At 37.7% G+C, this 23691-nt stretch overlaps 1 protein-coding gene across 1 annotated transcript; it reads left to right on the top strand.

Moving 5' to 3' along the window:
• The first annotated feature begins 1568 nt into the window (after positions 1-1568).
• On the top strand, positions 1569-22347 carry UPF3A (UPF3 regulator of nonsense transcripts homolog A (yeast)). Its single transcript, XM_010083323.1, has 9 exons — positions 1569-1681; positions 9465-9571; positions 11530-11628; positions 11724-11834; positions 15000-15055; positions 15147-15305; positions 16067-16227; positions 18789-19083; positions 22038-22347. Exons 1-9 carry the CDS (start codon positions 1569-1571, stop codon positions 22209-22211), a joined length of 1275 nt encoding a protein of 424 aa, XP_010081625.1. The 3' UTR covers positions 22212-22347.
• Positions 22348-23691: the final 1344 nt, after the last annotated feature.

Raw genomic sequence — 23691 nt, 5'->3', positions numbered from 1 at the left:
GGGTGTGCGTTCCCGCGAGGGTTCCGAGATCCCCAGAAGCGGTGATGCGAACGTGCGTGCCTTTCCGCCTTTAGTTCTTCAGAAAGCTAGGACTGGCTATTTCTGTGGCAAAGCAGCACCTGCAAGGACAGGAGTGCTTCTCTGTCCATGGCTTTACTGGAGCTCTTTTCAAAGAATACTTGCATAGAGCACTGTGAGATTTGATTTATTCCTGTTTTCTAAATTGCAAAACTGAAGCGCTAAAAATCCCTACAACTTACGGTTAGGTCAAGTTAAATTCATATACTGCTAAAAAGTGGAAGTAGGTTGTCTGAAGCTTGATGGCCATTTTACTGTTTTATGTGCTGGCACCATTCTGTCCGAAAGGTTTCTATACAGTTTCCTGGCCTTGATTATTGGCCAGTTTACCTGAGTGTGGTGGTTGGGGGGCTGCCAGACCTCCAGCCAGCCACTCTCTCACTCCTTCCTCACCAGGACAGGGCGAGAAAATATGATGAAAAAACTCGTGGGTTGAGATAAAGACATGGAGATCACTTACAAATTGCCATTACAGGCAAAACAGATGCAACTTAGAAAAAATTAATTTGCTTTATTGTTAATTTAAAAAATTCAAGTAGAATAGTGAGAAAAAAAAAGAATAAGACACCTTTCCACCCTCCCCCCTTCTTTCCCAGGCTCTACCTCCTCTGCCCCCCAGGCAGTGCAGGAGGATGGGGAGTGGGGGGTTGTGGACAGGACATAACAGCTCCTCTCTGCTGCTCCTTCCACCTCACACTCTTCCCCTGCTCCAGCTTGGGGTCCCTGCCATGGGATACAGTCCTTCGTGAACTGTTCCAGCAGGGGTCCTTCCCACGGGCTGCAGTTGTTCATGGACTGCAGCAGTGTGGGTCTCCTCCATGGCCTGCAGTCCTTCAGGATAAACCTGCTCCAGCATGGGCTCCTCTCCACGGGCTGCAGATCCTGCCGGAGAACCTGCTCCTGTGTGGGCTCTCCACAGGCTGCAGCTCCCTTCAGGGCACCTCCACCTGCTGTGGCATGGGTTCCCCCACGGGCTGCAGGTGGGTATCTTCTCCGCTGTGGTCCTCCATGGGCTGCAGGGGGACAGCCTGCCTCACCATGGTCTCTTCCATGGGAATCTCTGCTCAGTTGCCTGGAGCACCTGCCCCCCTCCTTCTTCTCTCACCTTGATGTCTGCAGGGATGTTTCTCACACTTTTTTCCCCTCACTCCTCTAGCTCACACTGCTGTACAGCCTTTTCTGTCCTTTCTTAAGTTTTCCCAGACGTGATACTGTCTTGGCTCTGGGGCTCAGCTGTGCTCTGCAGTGGGTCCATTGGAATCAGCTGTGTCCAGCGCAGGGCAGCCCCGGCCTCTCCTCACAGGTACTCCCCTTGAAGCCCCCCACCACCAGCACCTGGACACATAAACTTGTACACTAGGATACTGTTGTGATTAAAGACTTAAAAGTTAGTGTAAATAATTTTCAAAAGAGATACTGTAAAAATTTTGTGTAGTCAGTCTCTTTCTACAGTGTTTAGATCAAAGATAAATCTCTATTTTCTTTTATATATGCAGGTAGTTATTCGACGGCTTCCTCCTTGTCTAACTAAGGAGCAACTGGAGGAACAGCTACATCCTCTACCTGCTCATGATTATTTTGAGTTTTGCACTGCTGATCCCAGGTGAGGATGAGCTAGCTGTGTAGGTTTTCTGGTGCTTAAAACCTAATTAAGGTATTTTAGACATACCAAATCACATTCTTTTTCCTTTTTGTTAGTTACTTAAAATATTTATGAAAAGCAGAGATTTTTTTTGCCCTTTTCTTTTACGATCATGATTTTAAACCAGAAATTTTTTGAATATGAATGGGGCATAATTTCATTTGAAACCCTGATATTTATTTTAACCTTTACTGGTGAAAGGCAACAGACTCTTTATCATCTGTGAGAAATATTAAACCTAGGGCAAATATCACAGAAGTTTTTTCATGAGTGCCATTTGAGCTTAGTTTATTTGTTTGCTTACAAATGTTTTTGTATTTATTTAATACAATTTTTCAAATCCATTTTTATTCACTTTTGTCTCGTGCAAACTGAAAAAGAAAAATAAATAGTGGTTTATTTAAATCAGAATTGCTGGTATAGTTATATAATTTACTCGGTATCAAAGTGGTAAAATATGATTCCCTTTTGGAAAAACAAGAAGAGAGGAACTTAACCATTAAACAAAATACTGTGTATGCTACATCTGCATGTGTTCTGAGAAATCGAAGTATAAGATCCATCTTGCCCATCTTAGGCTGTCTTAGTGTGCAATTAATCACCATCCACAAGCACAAGATTCTTTCCATTGACTGCAGAGGTATCCTGGATATTTGTTGCTGACCAACTTTTAAAATTACAATTCTAATTTTCCAGAACAATTGTTGGCATAACAATTTAGGAAATCATCCATCTTAGAAAAAGAGAAGGCACAGACAACAGTTGTACATATAAAATTTCATTTTCTCTGTACCATTATGTGATGAAATTTGGAGTGCTCAAAAATCTTGCTGTCCACTCATTTAATTGCGTCAATGTCAGGGTACTGATGAAAGATATTGTGTTTTTTCTCCTATTCTGTGTTATTACTTTCCTATAGCTAGGGACAGAACATATGCATATATAAAAAAGTTTGTTAGATCACTTATATGACACGGTAGTTCATTCTGGTAGAGGGATAAGGACATGCTTAAAACACTCTAAAGATTTGTTTCCCTTGAAGAGCAGATCTTGGTGATTAAAAATAACAAAAAGCGTGAAGAAAATAAAGCTGTATTTCTTATATTGTTTTGCTGCTAGACTTCAAGATGCAGCAAGCAAAGAATGCACCTTTTGAAACTTCTTTTTGAACAATGAAATCTCTGATACGTGTTACTTGGATTGTCAGTTTCCTTGAATCCTGTGTTTGAGCCCTGTAATAAAATAATGATCTGGGAGAAAAATGTTCTCTTCCTCCTGAGTTTTGGATTCATGTTCTCTTCTGCCGTCACAAATTTAAACTCTGTAGAAAAAAGTGTTTTCATGTAAGTTTGAATTTTTCAGCATGAACTGTTTCATATTCCCTTTGAGGTTTTTTTGCCTCATCTTGCTGCTTAAAAATTATGCTTTCATACAGAAGATGTATTTTTTCAGAGCGGGTTTGTTTTTACAAGGTTTGTATGGCTACAGCTTCTTTCACCAAACTACCCAGTTAAAAGGGCATTTAGCTGCAGTTCTGCAGAGTATTTGTTGGATTATTTGTTTGTTCTTTGACTGACCCAGGATCACCTTGTCCGGGTCTCCCCCTTTGTTTGAATGCTGACACATACCCATGTACATCTATGATTTAACTCTTTACATGTTCACACACTCTAGAATATACAGTAAACTTTCAGAAATTGTAAATTAGAGACAAGATTAATACAGTGAGTCCTAGTCTCCTCTTATCCATCGGAGAACTCTTTTCTGAGTATAAAGCATTGTGTTGCAATGATCTGTCATGTTATGGACAGTTAATAAAATTTCAGGAAACTCTGTGGATGTGTCTTCATGCTATTCTGGCTGACAGAAGGAGCTACAGGACAAGACAGGCATGTTCTCTCTACAGTCCCCTTTGTCTTTCACTGATGAGCTTTTTTCTAGATCCTGTACCGTGTGCATGGTACACCTAGAGAATTCAGTGATAAAGAAAACATGGGGAAGATTAACAGCAAAGTTCACGTTACCTAAGCAGAGACTGATGTAGAGAAGCTACTTGGTGAAGAGGATCTGTTTGTTGGAAAGAGAAAGGGGCGTACAAATGTTTTGATGCAGAAGGAGGCAAATTTACAGTAAGAGCTGTAACATCTCACTTTAACCCCATACTGTGTAACTCTAGATGACAGAAGTTTCTAAGAGCTCATTCAGATTTCTTCAGTTGTGGAGTGCAGACTTTTTTTTTTTTTCCCCATGCAACACTATTAAACCATAGAGCTCCTTGTCAGAAATAGGTGTCAGAAATGATGGAGGTTGAAAATGGTTCAGGAGCAATTAGACAAATACTTATTTAGATGAATAGTTATCTCTGAAAACCTATTAAACACAAGGATGCAAGTTCTGTATTATTAATTCCTTAGGCTGCAAGGAGCTGAAGTGATGTAGTAGGTAAAGTGTCAGTATATAGTTTCCCCTTTTTAATAAATTTTCTCTAAGCATCCTCTACCAGTTGCTGTGGGAGAGAGGTCTCACTATGGCTGTTTGTACATTTTGATTTCGAAGGTCATCTGACCCTAGAGGACAAAACCAACAGTTGCAGCCCTACCTCTATGCTTTTGCAAGATGCAAATTATCAACTCCAGATTCACTGTTTTTGCAGTCTAAAGGATATTTTTAAATTTACAATGTCTTGTTATTACAGGCAAGCTATAGAACTTTAAAAATTAATTTGATTAAGTAATGTCATTAATGTATAATGCTTTTCCAGTTACATCCATTTCAGTAAAATAATTTCAGAAAGTGACTGTTGCATTGTGTGTCATTAATTTTTTCAGATTCATCTGATTCACTGCGTTACATTTCGTCTCTCTTGTACATTGACATCCAAATACAAAGTACTGTTTCTGTGACTTTAGGGATGTGTGTTGGGTAGAGACATTATTATTGCTGATAATAGAGACTCTGCCTTCCTACCGGTCTATCTTGTTCCCAGACTCCATATATGAACTTTGTTTCCTGCCAGATACTATTTTTTTTTTTTTGCATGTCAATGTTTCTGAGTCTTCTAAAACTTGTCTCAAGTGATTGAGCTCTGCACTGCAGGATTTTGGTTATTCCTCAGGACTGGCACTGAACACTAGGACTTGTCAATAGTGTTGTAAGGTTACAAAAGTAGAGAGATGCAAACAGGAGCTTTGCTTATGTGAAAGCCAGGGAGGTAGTCAATGCCATGCCGTATATCACAGACAGCAATTAAGCTTCATGTGAACTGCACTTCTTTGCCCTCCATTACTGCTTCCTGATATTTTGCTCAGGACTATTGCAGGCAAATAGCATTAACGCTGTAGGATGGCAGTATGCACCCAGGAACTGCAGCGCTGAAGGGGCAGCACCTTTAGAGCTTCAGCAGAACCGCCACTACTGTGTTCTAGATGGAATGAGCGACAGTCTGTCATCACACATGCGTAGTCTTTCTGCTTTTCTGTGGCCAGGCAAATTGTACTCATTTATATCTGTAAAAAGAATTTGAATTTATACCAGTTCCATACACTTTGTGAGTGACCACAGAAGGTGAGAGTCAACAGGGTGAAGCCAGTGGATTTTAGCTTGACATGACATTGTAGATGATTAGTTTGATCAGAAATTATGTAATATATGAATGGATGGAGGTATTTATTTAACACTCCCAAAATTCAGATGTAGAGATCTACATATATATGTAAGCATTTATGTTTATACATCTATAAACACCGTGACTGGTAAGTTGGTAGGTGGTTTTACTAGATGTGATGGCTGTTCTTATAGTTTACATGTTGCTGTGTATATTGTAGATAACTATTTAAAATCGCTTTCCTGTATACCAGTCTTTTTACATAATTGTTTTAAAAGATACCTTGTAGAAGAAGTAAACTATTAGAATGTGTTTGTTATTAAAATTGCTGTAAAAGTAAGGGTTTACAGAGATAGTCTAAATGTTATGGAAATAACACAGAACCTAAAAGACTGAATACCCTTGAACACACAGCAGAAAACAAAGAAACTGTGTTGTACTGAAGAAATGCGTATAGTCAGACTCATCTGGGTTATTTCCACAGAGATTGCTCTAAGTGATATTGCAGAGATGCCAACATCATGTGCAGTGCATCTGTCCAAAACATGATATGGGTGGAAAGCAGCATTATAGGCAGCAAACATATGGCAAAATAGAACCAGCTGTCTGATTATAAAACTAACCATGCAACCTCAAAATGGAATTTCAAATCTTGAATGAAATCTGTGCTGGTAGACATTTGAAAAAAAGGAGGCTCACAGGATCCAGTGGCCTTTCTGTAGGACTCATCTGGGAGGCAAAACCCTGAAAAGCAAAAGCTGTATTTTATCCAATAACTGCTGAATATAAAGTAGGAAAGAAGAGCAGGAGTGTTTCTTCCTGGGAGAGAGTATTAGCCACAGAGTCCCCGTGGCCCCGTGAAGCCCTGGGCATTCTTTGCTGCGCTGCCACGCTGGTGGGTTTTCAGTGGATAGGCGAAGAGGGAATGCAGGGTGGGTGGAGGTGTGGGAGCTGCGGTTGGAAGTCAGGTATCTGCAACCCAGAGTAAGAGACAATGTTTCATATGCAGGCCAGTGCTTAGCAGTTCTGAGTTGCTGCATTGAGTTAGCTTCCCATTTAGGGATTTTTATTTTTTTAGGCCCTGGACTCTTTATTGGATAAAAAGCCAAGAGGTCTGAAACACTTGGCGATTAGGCTTTCATGCACTAAGCACTCCGACATACTCATATGGTTCTCATATGAGAACCAACTTTTTATTTGTAAAAGTGGCTCCATCAGAGAAGGAACCTGAAATTGCTAAGCATGGTCACAGCTCTGTTTCTACAACTTTCTACCCTGATACAAAGCAACAATAATGGACAGACAATCCTATTTTTTTGGGCTATTGTGCACATCAGTATCCTACTGTGCACAGAAATGCTTTAATATTTTCATATGTTTGCTGATGCGAATGAAGTTCTTGAAGATGTTAATAATGTATAGCAACAACATTGGATCCCTTAATTTGCAAAGTCAATTCTAAACCTCTGGTTTCCAGAGTTCTGTTTATACATGTCAGACTCAATTTTTTCTTACTAACAAATGCTTAGTAACTATATAAAATGTTTCTCTGTTTAAAAGGTACTCACTCTGGTAAGCCTAAACTGAAAATGCTAGAAAAATATTACGTTCTGTACCTGGAAAAGATTGTGTTGCCAAAGCAGATAAAACAGATGGCGTTGATGTACAAGCTAAAGGAAATAAGGAAGGAATAAGTCTTTGTATTTTCGGCTCTGTTTCACAATGGTTATGTGCCCAACCATAAGGTTCTGAGTTACTGCAGAAAAAAAGATCCGACTGTATGATGAGGCTGTTTGCTGTGAACTGAGACAAAGAAGAAATGCCACTTCTCTGAGCCCCAGTCTTTGATCTACGGAAAATTTTAGTATTTTACAGAAACTGAAGATGAAGAAAACACTGAAATAGTTATTTAGACTAGGAACTGAAACTCAGTTTCTCAATCTCAGATAATAATAACTGGGCTGAAAAATAATGCTCCCTCCAGATTCCTGGTTTTGTGTCGTGAATCTTCAGCACTTCAAGTGCATAATCATATCAATCTCTAATATGAGGCCTCATCTGATTTAAACATCAAAGAACATGCAACATAGGAATAGTCCTCTTAACAGGACAGAGAAGGAAGTTTATTTTTTCCTGGGAGCTACCAGTTATCAAAGAGACTTCTTCCCTGTTCCAGCCATTAGGCAGTACAGAAGCTTTTCTTCCAGCACAGCTATGGAGTGCTACAATTCACTTGTAGGCCTTTTAAAGATCTGTTTTGTAACTGTATGCAATAGTGGAAAGTGTTGCATTTAATGTTTTGTTTTTTTTTTTTTCCTTTGAAATTGATGAGATGGAAGCTGGCTTGTTTCCTCTGCTTTGCATCTTGGTAGTAACTCCACAGCCACTCTCAAGATACGTGGCATGTGCAGACTGGAGGTTTGCGAATCTGATCAGAGAGGACTCTGCAGGCTTTGCAGAACCCCTTGACAAAACACAGCCATATGCCACCATGCTCGTTTGGTCAAGCTGTCTAGAGGTTGCTTCCCAGTGGTCCATAACTGTGTGGCATCAGCGTAGGCTCTGGCAGATGAGGGAGCGTGCTATGCCTGTGGCATTTTTCAGCACTGCTTTGTGTCAGCAGCATAGCCCTAGCCATGCCCTAGCAGGCATTTTTGTGGCTACCTGCTTACAGTTGACTCAATGCTATTCCCATCCAAGAATGTCAAAATGTAGTGAGTATGTATGGATGAAATAGCTATTCCTTAGAATTAGAAGGTTTGTCCTCTGCATGCTGTAGAAATGCTCCGTAGTGGTATTTGCAAAACATCTGAATGAAAAAAGCCCTTTCGTTTTTTTGTTAAACATTCCTCCTGGCTACAATATCAAACATTAATTGTGGGTTTACAAAATCATTGGTTAGTTGTTGACAGCACTGCTCCTTATGCTCGCCTTCTAACACCCAAAGTGGGATCCATATGGATGGACATTCAAAAAAGAAAAAAATAACTTGATTTGTAGTAACTGTTGCTTTCAGCTGCCACATGTGTGGATCCTGCGATCCAACCCGTATTTTTGCTCTTTCTCATTCATTGTGAAATCTGATTCTGAAATTGCTGCAGGATTGAAATATGGTTCCAGCTGTGTGTGTCTGTTGTCTCCTGCTGCTGGTGATGAGTTTGCCTGAAGCCAGGTCGTGTGTGGCAATAGTATTATGAACACAGGTATTTTAAAGTTATGGGCTTGTGTTCAGATATGTTCAAAAACCTGGTGTAATATAGAGCCATAATTGAAGGCAGTTTAAGACAAACTGGTTTATATCACAGTTGCAGGGGTTTAAAGGATGTACGTGCCATGACTTCCAATAACTTAGCTGATGGGTGGTAATTCATTAAATTACCTGAGTTTCCTTGTGGTTGGTGGTGTGCCAGCCCTGAGGTTTTTATCAGGTAGATTAAACATTAGCCCTTAGAGCGAGATCTATGCCAATAAATTATTGAAGAATCAGAATTAGTTTAGGTAAGTACCTGTTCTTTCTTTTGCTAGAAATGCTTTGGATTTTCAGAATGATTGTTCTTCACAACTAGACATTGCATATATATTGATATACATGTGTGTCAGATGGAGTTTGTTTATTTGTATATAATTCAGTGGATTGTCTTGCCATTTATTATGTTATTTAATCTTTCGTAAACATGGAAATCTCTGTAAATACAGTGACAGCTTGGCAACTGCCTTTTCACTGGGAGCTTTTACTTACCTTCTTCTGTTCAGCGGCAGAAGACTTTTTTAGCTTGTCCAAGAAGTTTCACAAAAGCACTGCTGTTATTCATATCTCTTAAGTAATGAAATATTAGACTTAAAGCTTTGATCCTGCACAATGGAAACATATGGTCTGTGATTAGGGAGACAAAACAAACCAGAAATACTTGTCTCAGTTCAGAATAAATTTCACAGTTGCATCCAGGAACTCATTTGTTCAGTTACTTTTTGTCATTTATATAATTAAGATATGTACATGTAAAGACTTCAATATGCATGTTTAAGGTATCTGTTTCCCAAAGAACATGAGAATTGCAGTGTGATCCTTCTCATTTTACTTTTTTTATAGTCCTGAACAGAATAGTAAATAACAGAAAATAAAATTGTTTCTTGTTGCAGCCTTTATCCTCATCTCTACTCAAGAGCATACATTAACTTTAGAAATCCTGAGGACATCCTTCTTTTTAGAGATCGCTTTGATGGCTATGTCTTCATTGATAATAAAGGTTGGACTATTTGTAAGATACTGTGTGCATATATACATATACCATTTTAGAACATTAATTTACTTTTTGCTAGTTATGACAGTTTTTTTCTCAATATACAGTTAATTACATAAAATAATTAAAATCTAGCACTTAAAAGATAATGAAGTACAAAATATATTTGTCCAGGCAATCTTGTTTGTCTGTGTGGTGTGTGTGCTCCATCTGTGTTCTTGGCAATACACTATCAAGATCCTATTAAGATAATTGTCTTATGCAAGCTTCACAATTCATCACAACACATTGCAAGCATGAATCATTACATCCTCAGTGTGTTTCTGTGAGATAAAGTTGTGCCACTTATTCCCATTTTGAAAAAGCAAGACAAAAACTTGACTTCATCATTTTGGTTGCCCACTTTGAGATATGTACAGCTTGACTTTTTAGAGCATTTGCAGACGTCTTCAGTTGAGTTCCCAGAAAAAGAGTGACAAAATTGGTTGCCATCTTTAAAATGTTCAGTCTGCAAAAGTTTTCCCAACAGCAAAGAAGAACTCTGTAATGTAGGCGTGGATAAATCCAGGTCTCCTACAGTAGCCTGGAACAGCCATAGCCAAGAAATGGTGCTTTCACTTTATCAGTTCCTTGCCTCATTCACTCATACCTTCTGTAAAAAATTGCATGGGTTGTTTAGAACAGGCATAGATTTGTGGGTTTCTTGTATAGGTGTCTGTTCTGTGCACTCAGTGTTGTGGATGTCTTGTGAAAAGTAGTCCTGCCCACTCTTACTGGAGAGTTGATCTCTAAGGAAGCTGTCTGTCAGACTAACAAATTCCTCTTCAGCATTACCTACCTGAGATATTTTGTAGGCTTCTAGTTTAGATTTGGATGGATTTTTGTAGAGATGGAGAACAACACATTCCTCACGGTGTGCAATTCCCAGATTTCAAATTCTGGGTGTTCTAGATGGAAAACTAGAAAGAAACTATTTTTAGGATTCTCTCAAGACTCCACTTTGTCTAAACTAAGCACGTTCTTCAGCTGGACTGAAGCCAGAATATTCTGTACATTGCAAAACTGAGCTTGTACACAGCTGCCCAATTTGGCATAATTGTTTGTGCAAATAAAGAGCACAAGTTGATCGAAGGTACCCTCTGGTGATGCTTGTGGTGGCACTGCATTTACAAGGCTAATATTAAAACAAGGATTACCAGGTTCAATAAGGTTAACAAATATTCTAGCAAATTTAAGCCAAGTTTTCAGTGGACTTGAGCAAAGTGTAATGTTGAACCTGCTGCAAGTGGAAACCAGGTGAAATTCAAAAACTACACACAGTTCTGATGCCAGTCCAAGGAAGAATCCAGTATTTAAGGCAGAATTCAAAACAAAGGATCCATGCCAGTAAACACAGGCAAGAAGTTGTGTAATTGCAAGCAAAAAACCCAGAGGTTTCACACAATTCTACATGAGGAGTTTTACAGTTTTGATTCTGAAAGAAAATGGTATGTTGTATCATTGCATGGTACTCAGCATTAATTTATTTTTTAAGCTTTTTGGTAACAAAATTTTACAGAAGGAACTCAATTGTTTCAGATTCATTTCCCAGTAGTACTTATTCAGTTGTCAGGCTGAGATTTTATGTAAATTTTTCTGATTAATGAGCATCTATGAAGAATTAAAAGGGAATGATAAATGATAATGCAAGAATTTTATTGTGCAACAGTAGTCCTCTTCAGTTCAACATGTCCAAAAAGTATTTTATGTCTATGTATATAATTAAAATATAAATGTATTTTGTTTTGACTAGAATACTGCTACATGTAATTTTTCATTAGAAGTTTAGAATGGGATTGTAGAAACATTCACCTTTGATTTCAAGTAAGACTGCCCAACACAAGCTTCAAGAATTTTGAAAATCTTACGTGAATGTAAGGAAAGTTTCTCCCCCCTCAGAAAATTAAGTATTGATCTCTTTTAAGGTTTGGAGTATCCCGCAGTGGTTGAATTTGCACCATTCCAGAAGATTTCAAAAAAGAAGCTGAAGAAGAAAGATGCCAAAGCTGGGAGCATTGAAGATGGTAAACACATTTTCTTGGCTTCACAGTGGAAACTAGATTCCATTTATGTCATGCATTGCAAAGTATTGACATAATTCAAAATTTTTTTTTCACAGATCCAGAATATAGGAAATTTTTAGAGAGTTATTGTGCTGATGAAGAGAAAATCTGTGCCAATCCTGAGATTCTTTTGGGAGAGATTGAGGCCAAGACAAGAGAACTCATTGGTCTGTTTTCTTGATTTTTCTTATTATTGAGAATATTAAATATCTTTTATATCTTTATGATATTACCTGCAAGAGCTGACCTGTTCAGTCTAACAGAGATTGAGATTACCATAGTTAGATTTTTGTTATCCAGCCAGGTAGTGACAGGAGACACCCCACCTGTTCTTTTAAGTCTCCATGTATGAAATCACTTGACTTCACTGGAAGTTTTGCATGCACAGTGGCTTCAGAAATAGGTCCTTAATATTTCTGAATACTTACAGATGTATTAAATGATGGAAGATTTATTTTTAAAAGATAAAATAGCTGAATACTTAACAATTGATCCCTGGTATTTGCTGCTTTTATTGAGAAACATGATCTCTCTGTGTTCTCACAGTCAAGATTCTGCAAAAGCTTTGAAAGTAAGGCAATACTTGGTTTTCTGTGTGCATGCAGCATGACTTTCACAGTCTCTGGGGGAATCTTTAGTAAAACCAACATTGAAACCTTCAGTGCCAGTATGCAGTTTTCAGGATGACATGGAATATTGATGTGCTGTATCTCCAAGTGACAACATGCAGAACACTTAATCTTTCCTAGTTGTGACAATCTAGTAGGAAAAAAAAATCACCTTTGCTGTTATTTCTTTACAGTGTAAAAGTAGCCACCTCTTTTGATTAATGCTGTTTGTCCCTGCCTGTGACAAGTATTTCTATAGAGTAGCATTAATTATTCTTCATGTGCTTAAATTAATAGTTGACTGGTGAGATTCAGAATTTGGGAAATTGAAATGTTAGAAGTATGGACATTTAGAAAATTCTGTTACCAATAACATTTGTTTATTGCTCTTCTAGATAGGGAACTTCACCATCAATTTTTATGTACCCCAAATCTTCCCTAGTATTTGACAGCAGAGTAAAAGCAGTCAAAATTTTCTAAGAAAGCTTACAATTTCAAGAAAGATTTATTAACTTTAAAGTATTCTATCAGTGAAAATGGTTAGTCTTGAGACTTGCAGATTTCAGAGTAACAATGTTGGCTGAAGGCAGCTTTACATTAGGAGTTTTAATGTTTTGTTTCTGTTAAAGCACAGGAAATCAAATTAGTTGCTATATTTTTTCTGCTATTCAAAACCGTGACCATTGCTATCAATATAAAAATGAAGATCACTTCAGTGGATGGCATGCGTATAGTAAAAGTATGTAAGGGTTTAGTTGCATGTCCAGTTTCAAAGGTGTTACTCCAGCTGAAATGAATGAAAGATGTGCCCAGGACTTTGTTGGCATAATTGGGCCTCACATTCTCAGCATTTCTCCAGGTAGTGTTACTGCAAACCAACATGTTTCATGCATCACCTCAGATGTGTTAGCTCATCAGTTTCAGTGTGACAGAGAGATATAAAACAGATTTTCTCAGTAACAAGATGAAGGTAAGCTCATTCTTCTGGCTTGTTTGTAGAGAGCAAGATAAAATATGTAAGTTACACTCTTCATTTTGTAATTTATTTTCTTTTAAAATTTCTTAAACATCTTAAAAAGAACTTCTAAGATTTTTATTTACAGTAAGACCCATAAATAAGATGGGTAAAATTCAAGTTTGACAAACATTCCTTTTTGCCCTCCTCTTTTGATAGTACTCATCACATTGCCTCTCTTCCTTTAACTTCAAGTTATTATTTCTGATTAAACCTCTTGCACCACAGGATTAGTCATGACTAGAGTCAAGTTCTGGACTTCCCGTGCAACTTATCCTTTTCCTAGACCCTCCAGTTACATTTTATGGGCACTTCCAGTATGTAAAAGTGCCCAGAGGCAAACCTTGCTCAGACAGGCAAGTTATGGGAGCAGAAGAGAGTCAGAGCTGCAGATCTGAGGGTCTGGTAGGGAGGGTGCTGGAGACCTAAAATCTGTCAAAAAGTAGGAGGGCGGGGAGCGGCAGGGGAGAAGAGAGAGAGGGGCAGCATGGGAAATCTAAGGATAGAGGAAGGAAGATCTCAAATCAACAGGGTTTTTTTGTTGTTGCTTTTGATCAGTAATATTTGCTAAAAATAAATATTGAATCTTATCAAGTCTTCCCATTCATAGCTGTGTAACAAGGTTTTATCATTAACAAATGGGTTGCTAGCAAGATACTTGGATTGTCAAGACAAAAACACTCAGTTGTTTTTGGGATATGACCTGTGTCTAGGTTTTGGCTATGCCATTTTAAATTTAATGATTTTTTTTTCTTTTATTGTTTCTTCTAAATACTGTAATGCATTCTAATAGTGAAATTTTCTTCTGGTTTGACAGAAAGTCCTATAAATAATTGTAAATTCTTCCTAGTAGTAAATATTTTCTGTAACTCTATCCTGGGGCATCTAAGACTGACAGAATTTGTTATAACTACTCACAGCTAGTAGTACATGGGGTACATGAAGTTTAAATTCAGTACTGACAGTCATGAATGCTATACATGATATGGAATTCAATTGTGGTTTCCAAGTTTTTGTAGAATTTGGAGATGGTTCAGGCAAGTGGCTTAGGCTAGATTCCAGGTTGTGGAGACAGCTCTGTAACATAAGAATGGCTGTGTGGTCCAGTAGGTGAGGCACTTTATTTGCTATTTGGAAAAACAGAGTTCTATTGAATCTGCTGATAACTTTGCTGTGTAATCTGGGACAAACCACTTATCCCTTATTCATCCTGTTTTCTCATGGAGAGGTGAATGCTAAATGGTAGTTAAATGCTTCCTTTGTGATGTGCTTTGAAAACTGGGATTGAAAAAAGCTGCTATGTGAGATTACAGTAATGTGGTCTCTGTATGAACAGCAATATGGCTAGGTTTTGGTGTACAAAATTAAAATGTAGGAATATATTCTGAACATATTTCCTTTTTCGTGAATAACCATTTGATAAGCAAGAGAAAAAAGCCATTCTCTGAACTGAAAAGGTGTGATTTTTAACTAAACATTTACATAATCATGAAACATATCTCTGTTGCTTCTAACCCTAACAGGAAAAAAACAACAAAGTGTTTCTGAAACAGAATTATGGGAATGCCTTCAAAAATATATGAAAAAAAAAGTTTATTAATTAGCTCCCTTGCAAATAAAGCTAGAAAAAAAAGGGTTAGTACTGAAGTAAAGAAATGAGTACATATTTTAGGAGTTGAACACTATATCACAAATTTTTTGTGTTTTAGCTAGAAGAACAACACCCCTTTTGGAATATATTAAAAATAGAAAATTAGAAAAGCAGGTACGTTCAGACTTTTGCCTGAAGTTCAACATTTATGTTTCACATGGTTTTCCGTTGGACAATTTACAATTAATCATTTTGAACTCTTCAGAGAATACGAGAAGAGAAAAGAGAAGAACGAAGGCGGAGAGAATTGGAGAAGAAACGCCTGCGGGAGGAAGAGAAAAGGAAGCGCAGAGAAGAAGAAAGACGTAAGAGGAAAGAAGTGGAGAAGCAAAAGAAGATTTCTGAGAAAGAAATAAGAATCAAGGTACCTTAATGAAAAAAAGAATGTTCTTCTGTTGAAGTTATACAGATATATCCTTTGGTATCTCACTTAACACTGTTTACGCAGTGTGCTGCAGTACAGTGTGGAGATACCAAACCAGTTTTGACTGGAAGGGGAGGTAATTTAGGACTTTGACTAAGCAGTGTTGTTGAAAAGTGTGACTAGTTACCTTAGGTACAATGATGTGCTGATGCGGTTATGACAGGTAATTCAGATATCTTTATACGACACTGCTACATTCTGTGCCAACTTAACCTGACAAAACGAAATTGTTCTGTATACTTCTGTATGCCAGTCTGTCCCAAGTAGTACGTGTCACACATTTTATATATACTATTTCATGGAGGGAAGTATAATCCTGCTCTTTTTGTCTTGGAGGTTCTGCTTTTTATTTTATTGGGAATAACATTGAGCTCTGTTTTACTTTTTCTAAGAAATCATACACCATAATAATGTCTTTGTATATAAAACTTAGGAGCGAAGAGTAGGTAAGTGCTTTCTCCAGTATTCTCAGCATATTTAAATATGTGCAGTTCAATGCCTATTAATGACTGTCCCTCCTTAGGAAAAGTAAACTGCCCTCTTTAAATAACTTCTTAAATTTCATGCTTCATAAAATATATTCCTAGCATTTAAATATCTTCAATCTTAGTAGGTTTTTGATATATTTAATAAATTGTTAAAATGTCTGTTGCAACAGAGGAGAATAGTTTTACATCATAATATAAACAAATATTTCTTAGCTTCTTAAGAAGCCTGAAAAAGGAGATGAGCTGGCCAGTGAAAAGCACAAAGAAAAAGGTGAAGAAGCCGAGATTGAAGAAAACAAATGGGATAAATCACCTGGATCTGGGAGTATAAGATCCAAATCATTGGAGGGTTCACTAAAAGAACTTGAGGAAAAGTGAGTAATATTTATTTTTTAGGCTCCGAGTTAGATCCTAAATGTTTTCATTCGAAGGCTTAAACATGACGTAAGCGGTGCGTTGGCTGGCTGTTTTGTCAGCAAGGAACTGATTTCATTCTGTGTGTGAACAAGCCTCTCACTGTCCTTTTTGTAAAAGATGTTTAGTAACAGCTTACTGACCTCATGGCAGGGATGCAATTTGTTATTTGTGAAATGTTTTGAAATCCCAGATTGGAAGGATTTTTGCATGAAAAGCCCTTCAGGGTTTTATTGTTATTTCACCTGTTCCCCATGGAGAGTTCAGGCAAGGCCCTCCTTCCATTACTGATGTCAAAGACTAAATTGGCTAGGATGCCTTACTTTTCTGTCACACTTTCTTAATTTTTTCTGCAATAAACAGATACATGTGTTTGATAAATGGGAAAATGGCACAATAGTTAAGGTGTGAGTAACAGCCTTATGACAGATACTTGCAGAAGCAGTCGCTGTCTCCCACTGCCTTTTATGTTGCATTGTAATAGTAGCAACAAGAGATATAGCCCAGTTCTATAACTACTGTAGCCTAGAAATGTCTTACAGATGTTTTAAGCAGCAGATTTTCTCTCTTGTCCTTTGGCATGTATGTCCCACTGCAAGCAGGATTCACCCATAAGATACATACCTAAGAATAATATGCTACTGAGATAATTAATACTTTGCTCTTCAGCAGAGTTTTTCAGCCAAGCTCTCAAAAGTACTTTCCAAAGTGAAAGTGCTGAACCTGAGATGTCATGTATATGCACAACTTGTACATATGGACAAACCTGTGCATTTAAATAGTTCGTGTAAGGTGTTATGTACAAAGTATTACTGGAAGCTTTGGATTGTGCTCTAGGATCCTTGCAGGCTACCTGCCTATTTTTGAGTAGTTTAAATTTTACCTTTGTCCACGTAGGTTCTTTATTTTTATGAAAAGTATGCAGGAGCTGCAAATAAAGAAACTTTGAACACTGGAAACTAAAACCACTGAATTTGATAATTGAAAAAATGGTACACCAATAATATCTTACATGTGTTGTTCATCTTTTTTATCTCTGACTAAGGACTTCAAACATGGGCTCAGTGTTTCAGTATGTTAAGTATGTCCTGAAAGATGCTGAAAACTTCAATCTCCTGTTCTCTAATGGAAATTTAAAATATTCAGCACCTCTTTTGTGGATGTTCTTCAACAAAGGAACCACAGAACACTGTCAACAGAAACACTTGCGGGGGCAAGTCAGTTGATTGCTAATAAGGCTTTTCATGTATTAAGGTTTTGGTGGTGCCATGTAACATTTTTAATGTTAATCTTTTAAGTTTAATAAGGCATTAATGTAGATTTTCCAGGTGTAAAACAGAATTCTTGCAAAATGCTGGACAGCTTACCTGTCATTCAGGTTTTGTTGCTGACCTCCAGCTCCCCCTGAAATGGGGCCTCTGTCTTGGCAGCCCTGCCAATGCCCAAGTTCATGTCAGAGGCTGACAATTTTCACAGTTCTGTTCTTTAAAAGCAAAATAAAAGGTGATGTAGAAAGATACACTTTTATTCATATTAAACCATTCTAAATGAGAAGCATACCGCTATTTGATCACTACACCATTAGAAAATCTCCATCCTCTCTGATTCTGTCTGATAATTCCCAAAATGTGAGCAGACTGTCAAAAGCAACTTTACTGTTTCAACTTTAAATATTTATACATATCAATTATACAAAAAGAAACTACTGATATTTGCTCCTTTTAAAGTATAATCTATTCTGTGATCTTTCTTCATTGCTGCAGTTCTGGTTTATGTGAGAAGGACCCGCTCGCTGAACAGGAACAAAGTGAATTGTATTGGGCAGGCAGCAAAATGTTGCAAACTAATGGTCTTTATAATATGAACCCCTTGCAGCATAGCAGAAATTAAGTGTGTTGCGGGAGGGTAATGGTCTTTCACCAAATAAAATATGCAAAGGTAGGCTAAATTATTTGGATATGCAATAAACAAAAGCCTGGAACATAGGTACTCATTTTTGCAAGTGCCTTCAGCAAGTTGCAAGGTCAGTGAATATTTTTTTGTTAAATAAAGTAATAAAATTTACAAATTGATTCATGATACCTGCACAATTCCTTTGGGCCCTCAGTGTTCCCATTCAAGGGGAATGCTCACATACGTGAGTCACCTCAAGAACAGGCCACCAGAGCTAATCATGTAGCAGGTGTTTATATGAAAAATATTGGGGAACTATTTATGAGATTGCAGAGAAGGATAAAAGTTGAAGAATGGGCCTTCCAGAACAGTTGGACAAAAGTCCCATTTTTCTTGCAAAGCTTTGTCTGCTATTTTGAACTGTGAATGCATAGTGAAGGACCAGACACACATAGATGAGACATTCAGCAAAATTGCACATAACCCCTTTTTAATGAGGAAAAAAAACAGCCTTGCCTTACAACTGATCTAAATACTGTTGAAATCAAAGGAAGGCTTTGTATTATGTCCTTCAACATCTTTTTTTTTAATTGTTAATTGCTTGGATTGTTTTTATATATACTCATAGGTCACAAAATGATAGTGACAAAGAGCAAAGAGATTTGGAGAGAAGATTTCGAGAAAAAGAACCTGAAAGACAAAGGTATCGACTGGATGATGGCAGAAAGCATAGAGCTCACTATGAGTTTGACAAGTTTGTGAGAAGGAATGAAGAAGAGCTGAAATGGGGGAAAGGATACAACCAAGACAGAGGAAAGAAAGGGAACTACAACTACAGCTTCACTGTGGAGGCAGTAGACAAACTGGGTAAAGAGGACAAGTGTGATGACATGGCATCCAAAAAGGAGCGCATAAGAAATAAGGTTCTTTTATTCATTTAGGATAATCTTTCATTAGTTAAGTGTGCTTCAAGATCACAGGTTTTACTTTGCAAACTCAGCATAAAGATGCTTTTTCAAAAAAATAAAAAAGCAATTCTTTATTTCATTTTCAGTAAACCCAGACTTCTTTCTGTTATCAGAAGACAACAGCAGTTAAAATAAGTTAAGGTCACAGGTCTCTGCTCATTCATATTTACAATATATAGAAGGCATTCTGTCTTCCTTTCAACCCTAGCATTTTTAGAACGCTATTCTTGGAAGCCTTGTATTTTATGAGTGTTTTAAAAATTGTTAAACTTCTGATCTCTAATTAAATTTAAAAACTGTGGCATGCTAGTCTTTTAAAAATGTACTTCCATTACCCAGCTCATAAAGTAATTATCTTACGGATTGGCCAGGCATTGCTCAGTAGAGGAACTATAAGGACTTAAATAAAAGCTAATTCAGAGGCCATTGGATTTAGAAGGTGCGAATGTGAAAATTCTTCAATATTGTATACCTGCTGGTAGGAAAAGGCTGTCATTTGGTTAGGACAAATTATCCTCATGGTCATTGTCAAGGAAAGAGCAGGTGCAAAAGCAGTGCAGGTGGGGCCTGTAGCAGGGTGCGTAGTAGAGCCGTCCCTTATTGTCCCCCAGAGACATGGGCATCATTTTTGTCAAGACTGATTTCATGGATGTGCTAGGGTCTTTTCAGGAGGTGGCTCTCCTTGTCACCCTCATTCTCTCTCTCCTTTCTGATCCTAGATTTTCCACAAAAGATGACCAAAACTCTGTTTTGTGTAGAAATTTATTCTGCATATGAAATTCTTCTTTCAAACCAAGTGGCTGATCTGTGATGTGGGCTAAGGCTGCCGAGGAGTAAATTGGTCACGTGCAGAGTGAGTCTGTATGGAGTGTGCATAGAGCAAGTCCAGGTGGACCCACTCTGCGTGTCAAGTCACCTTGTGCAAACACAGAAAGCTGGGTGTGCCCTGCTTTTTGTTTGTGCGAAGGTCAGCTGGGCAGTCTGGGTGAGATTTATCTGCCTATACACGTGTGTGTAGCAATTTTCCGCGTACACCAATGGCTCAAACTGTAGAACAGTCAGAAAAATGGCTAATTCAGAAACAGGAAGATGTGAAGAACAATTTTCCTCATGCTTGCCATGCTGCTCTTGAAATCTGGTGAAATATCTGCAACCTTGGAACTGGACGGTGGGTCTTGGGGGCCTTTTGTCGAGCCTTAAGAAGCTGCCTTCTGTTTATTTCTTCCCATCTCGTCTCTTGTGGCTTGCTGAGTCTCTGGATTAGTCTACACCGCAAGTGCTAGATTTGTTCCCTAAACAAAATAAGCAATATCAGTAAAGTTTTTTTCAGTGTGGTGACTTTTCATTAGAGTATTTATCACATAGATAAGAGGTAGGGGCTGAAATTTCCAACTTACCTATAGAATTAACAACGCCAGCACAAGTTTTTAGGCAGAGGTCGAGCTTCTTTCTGCAGTTTGTAAAAATTAATCGGAAAATGGGAAGTTTCCAATGTAAGTAACAGTTATGCTAGCTTTCATCATGTAAACTGCAAGGTACAGAGCCTGTGATACGAAAAACTTTTTGGACCCTTCATCATAAACTTTCCAGTGGGCACTGCTTGTCATAGGGTAGTTTTGTGCAGCTGTTTGTGTTGTAGAAAGATGTGTTACGCATTTCATACCACACTACAAAGAACTAACTAGAATGATCTAGTTGTGTGGCCCAATAGTGAATCTTGATATCTAGTCTAAATAGATGGAGAGAAAAGTGGAGCAAAAAAGGCAAACGTGAAGTAAAAAGAAAGAAGGGAAAATGCATATTGGGAATAAGAAAAAAGAAGGAAAAAACAAAAGACCAGAATGACTTCAAGTTATGAAGGCAATTGAAAATTAATATAGTTTGATGTAGGACAATTTCAGTGCTCTGCCGCTGTCTTAAAACAGGCTGTTTAATTTTGTTTGCTAAACTTAACACAAGATTTTGGTCAAAAAGCTCAGGTTTTGGTGAGCGGATCACTTCATAACATAAAAACTGGTATTTGTGAAAGTATAATACTCTTACTAGGAAAAGACTTTTTAAGCAGAGTTTCTAAGCATTATGTTTCATTGTTGAAATGTCAAGAATAAAAAGTGCTCTCAAGAGCTATGGAACATCACCATTTGCAAGTTTGAGGTGTAAACTGGCCCCTTCCATTTTGTGGTGATCAAATCAGCGTGTGTATGACTGGGTCCCTCACAAAGCCTGCACGTGTGCAAATTGTACTTAATTTGTCATCAGTGGGTGAATTCCTGTGCTCTCATACTCAGTATGGAATGAACAATGAAGCAGAGCAATAACTGCTATTTTATTTTGATATATATAATGAAAATGCGCATTCCATGTCTAAATTGTGGTGGTGATTCATGGCTTGAAGTAGCAGTGCACACATATCAATTGGTCAAGTTCAGCTGAGGGTAATTTTCTAGCTGCTACCTGCTAAACTGTTCTCTGGTTTATCTTATTATTTTATGTTTATATTTAGTATTTGTCATTTATCTACAGAGTTGCAAGTGCACAGGCTATTGTTCTTCCCAGTTGATGCTGGTGAAGGCAACAACGCATTTCTGAATTTTACCTGTAATAGTGTGTTTGATAATTGTCTGCAGTATTTCTCCTTGTTTACATCTAATGTATCATAGGATCTTTAATTTTTATAGCTTTCTTCATTTTTTCAGAATGCTTGGCTCCCAAGAATAGTGTTATAAACAAGACAGATATTAAATACTCAGTCAATTTTCATTACACTCCATTTTTTCCTGGGTCTTAGTGAAATATAAAGTCATTTAACACAAAATCTACTTTCTTCACAAACATTCATCACTTTCAAATCCCACTTCTGTATCCCACACAGGTTTCTGAGAGTGTTAACCACATCTCCTTCCTTCTAGGATCGCCCAGCCATGCAGCTGTACCAGCCAGGAGCTCGCATTCGAACGCATATGGGATCTACAAGTAAAACCTATGACTGCAGTGGGAAATCCTTTGAAGATGTTCCTGATAAAAAGTATGAGGCAGATAATTCAGCTGGAGGTGGTTCTGAGAAGAGTGAAGAAGCAGAATAAAACAAACTGGAGAAAAGACTTGTGAAAAGGGATGAACTTAAGATTCAGTGTCCTCACAAAAAATCCATAGGGCTGTTTCAGAACTCCACAGGCGATTGCACCAACAAAATTACAGCAGCTCGGCCTCCTACTTTCTGTAAAATAAAGAGTGACTGGAGACATAAAGTATCTTACAGCAAAGGAATATAGTTGCTTTTTTACAAAAAGCACAGCAAACACTATTTGCCTAATTTAAATGCAGTTCAATATTTTATTAGATTTACCGTGAAACAGAAAACCTCTAATAGTTTTAAAGGAGTATTTCTATAAGACTTTTCAGAAGCTATTTCATCTTTTCAAGTCTAAAGAAATGAAATGTAATTTGCATCAGTTTGAAATCTGAGGCACTTTAAATGTGTTTGGTGCATGACATGGGGGTCATGGGACCCGTTCCTGCACATGGCAGCGGCAGGGGCTGCTGCAGGGAGTTACAGTCGGAGTCTGTGGGACCGGCCCTGGGAGGAAGCTCTGAAGTCAGTAGCATTGGCAGGATAAAGGCCCACAGTTTGCACAGTTGTGAGGAGTGTCCGTTGGTATCTGTACCTCATTGTGTTTACATTGTTTTTCAATTAACTATAGTGTCACATAAGTGTTAGTAAAGCTACAAGTGTGTTGTTAGAGTGTTTATAATTTTCTGAGCCACATTTGCCTTTTTTGTTTTAATAGATTCTTGTGCTTAAAACAGAAAAAAGCTAACGCAAACCTCAGCACTTAATATATCTGGTTTTAATAAATTAGCTGTTTTTTATGTTTTTGACACTGACTTTTAAAAAAAGTGGTTGTACAGTGATGACTTTTTATATGCTAATGTTTCATACAAGTTGCAGTTGCAGGATTTGGAAAATGTATGATACATGAATGTTCTGCAGTTCTATGTGTTAAAAAAATAAACACACATGAATGTCAACTGCAAACTACCGTTCTGTAAGATCTAGGCCAAATTCTGCTCTCTGATAAAGGCACATATATGTGTGTGTGCGTCTGTGTGTATCTTCCATTGGTTTCAATGATGGCCACGTGTTTATGGAAGGGCCGAACATGTTCATCTGTCTTTCATGGCTGAAAATTTCTCAGTTGTCTGAAACTGAGACCTGCTTTGTCGCTGGAGTTGAATAGTAAGATATTAATTTATTTTTACATCCTCTTTGAACATTTTATTATTAAGCATAACATCTAATTGTTCTAGACTGAAAAATTATTTATTGTATTTTCCCAGATACTAAGCATTAAATAGAATAAAAGCAAATAAATTTTGACTGTGATTTTGAGACTTGCTGTGCAATTTTTTCATCTGTTACTCTAGAAAAATTAAGTAAGATGCTATTCTACTTGGCATTCTTCCAGAGTAGATAGAAATACAACTGAGAAGAATTTTAATACCAAACTACGTAAGTGAGCTGCCAGCTAAAATTACTTCAAGCTGAAGTGAAACTGCTGATGG

Source organism: Pterocles gutturalis, unplaced genomic scaffold, assembly GCF_000699245.1.
Source record: "Pterocles gutturalis isolate BGI_N339 unplaced genomic scaffold, ASM69924v1 scaffold33985, whole genome shotgun sequence".
NCBI lineage: Eukaryota > Metazoa > Chordata > Aves > Pterocliformes > Pteroclidae > Pterocles > Pterocles gutturalis.
This window is presented reverse-complemented; position numbering and strand designations above follow the sequence as displayed.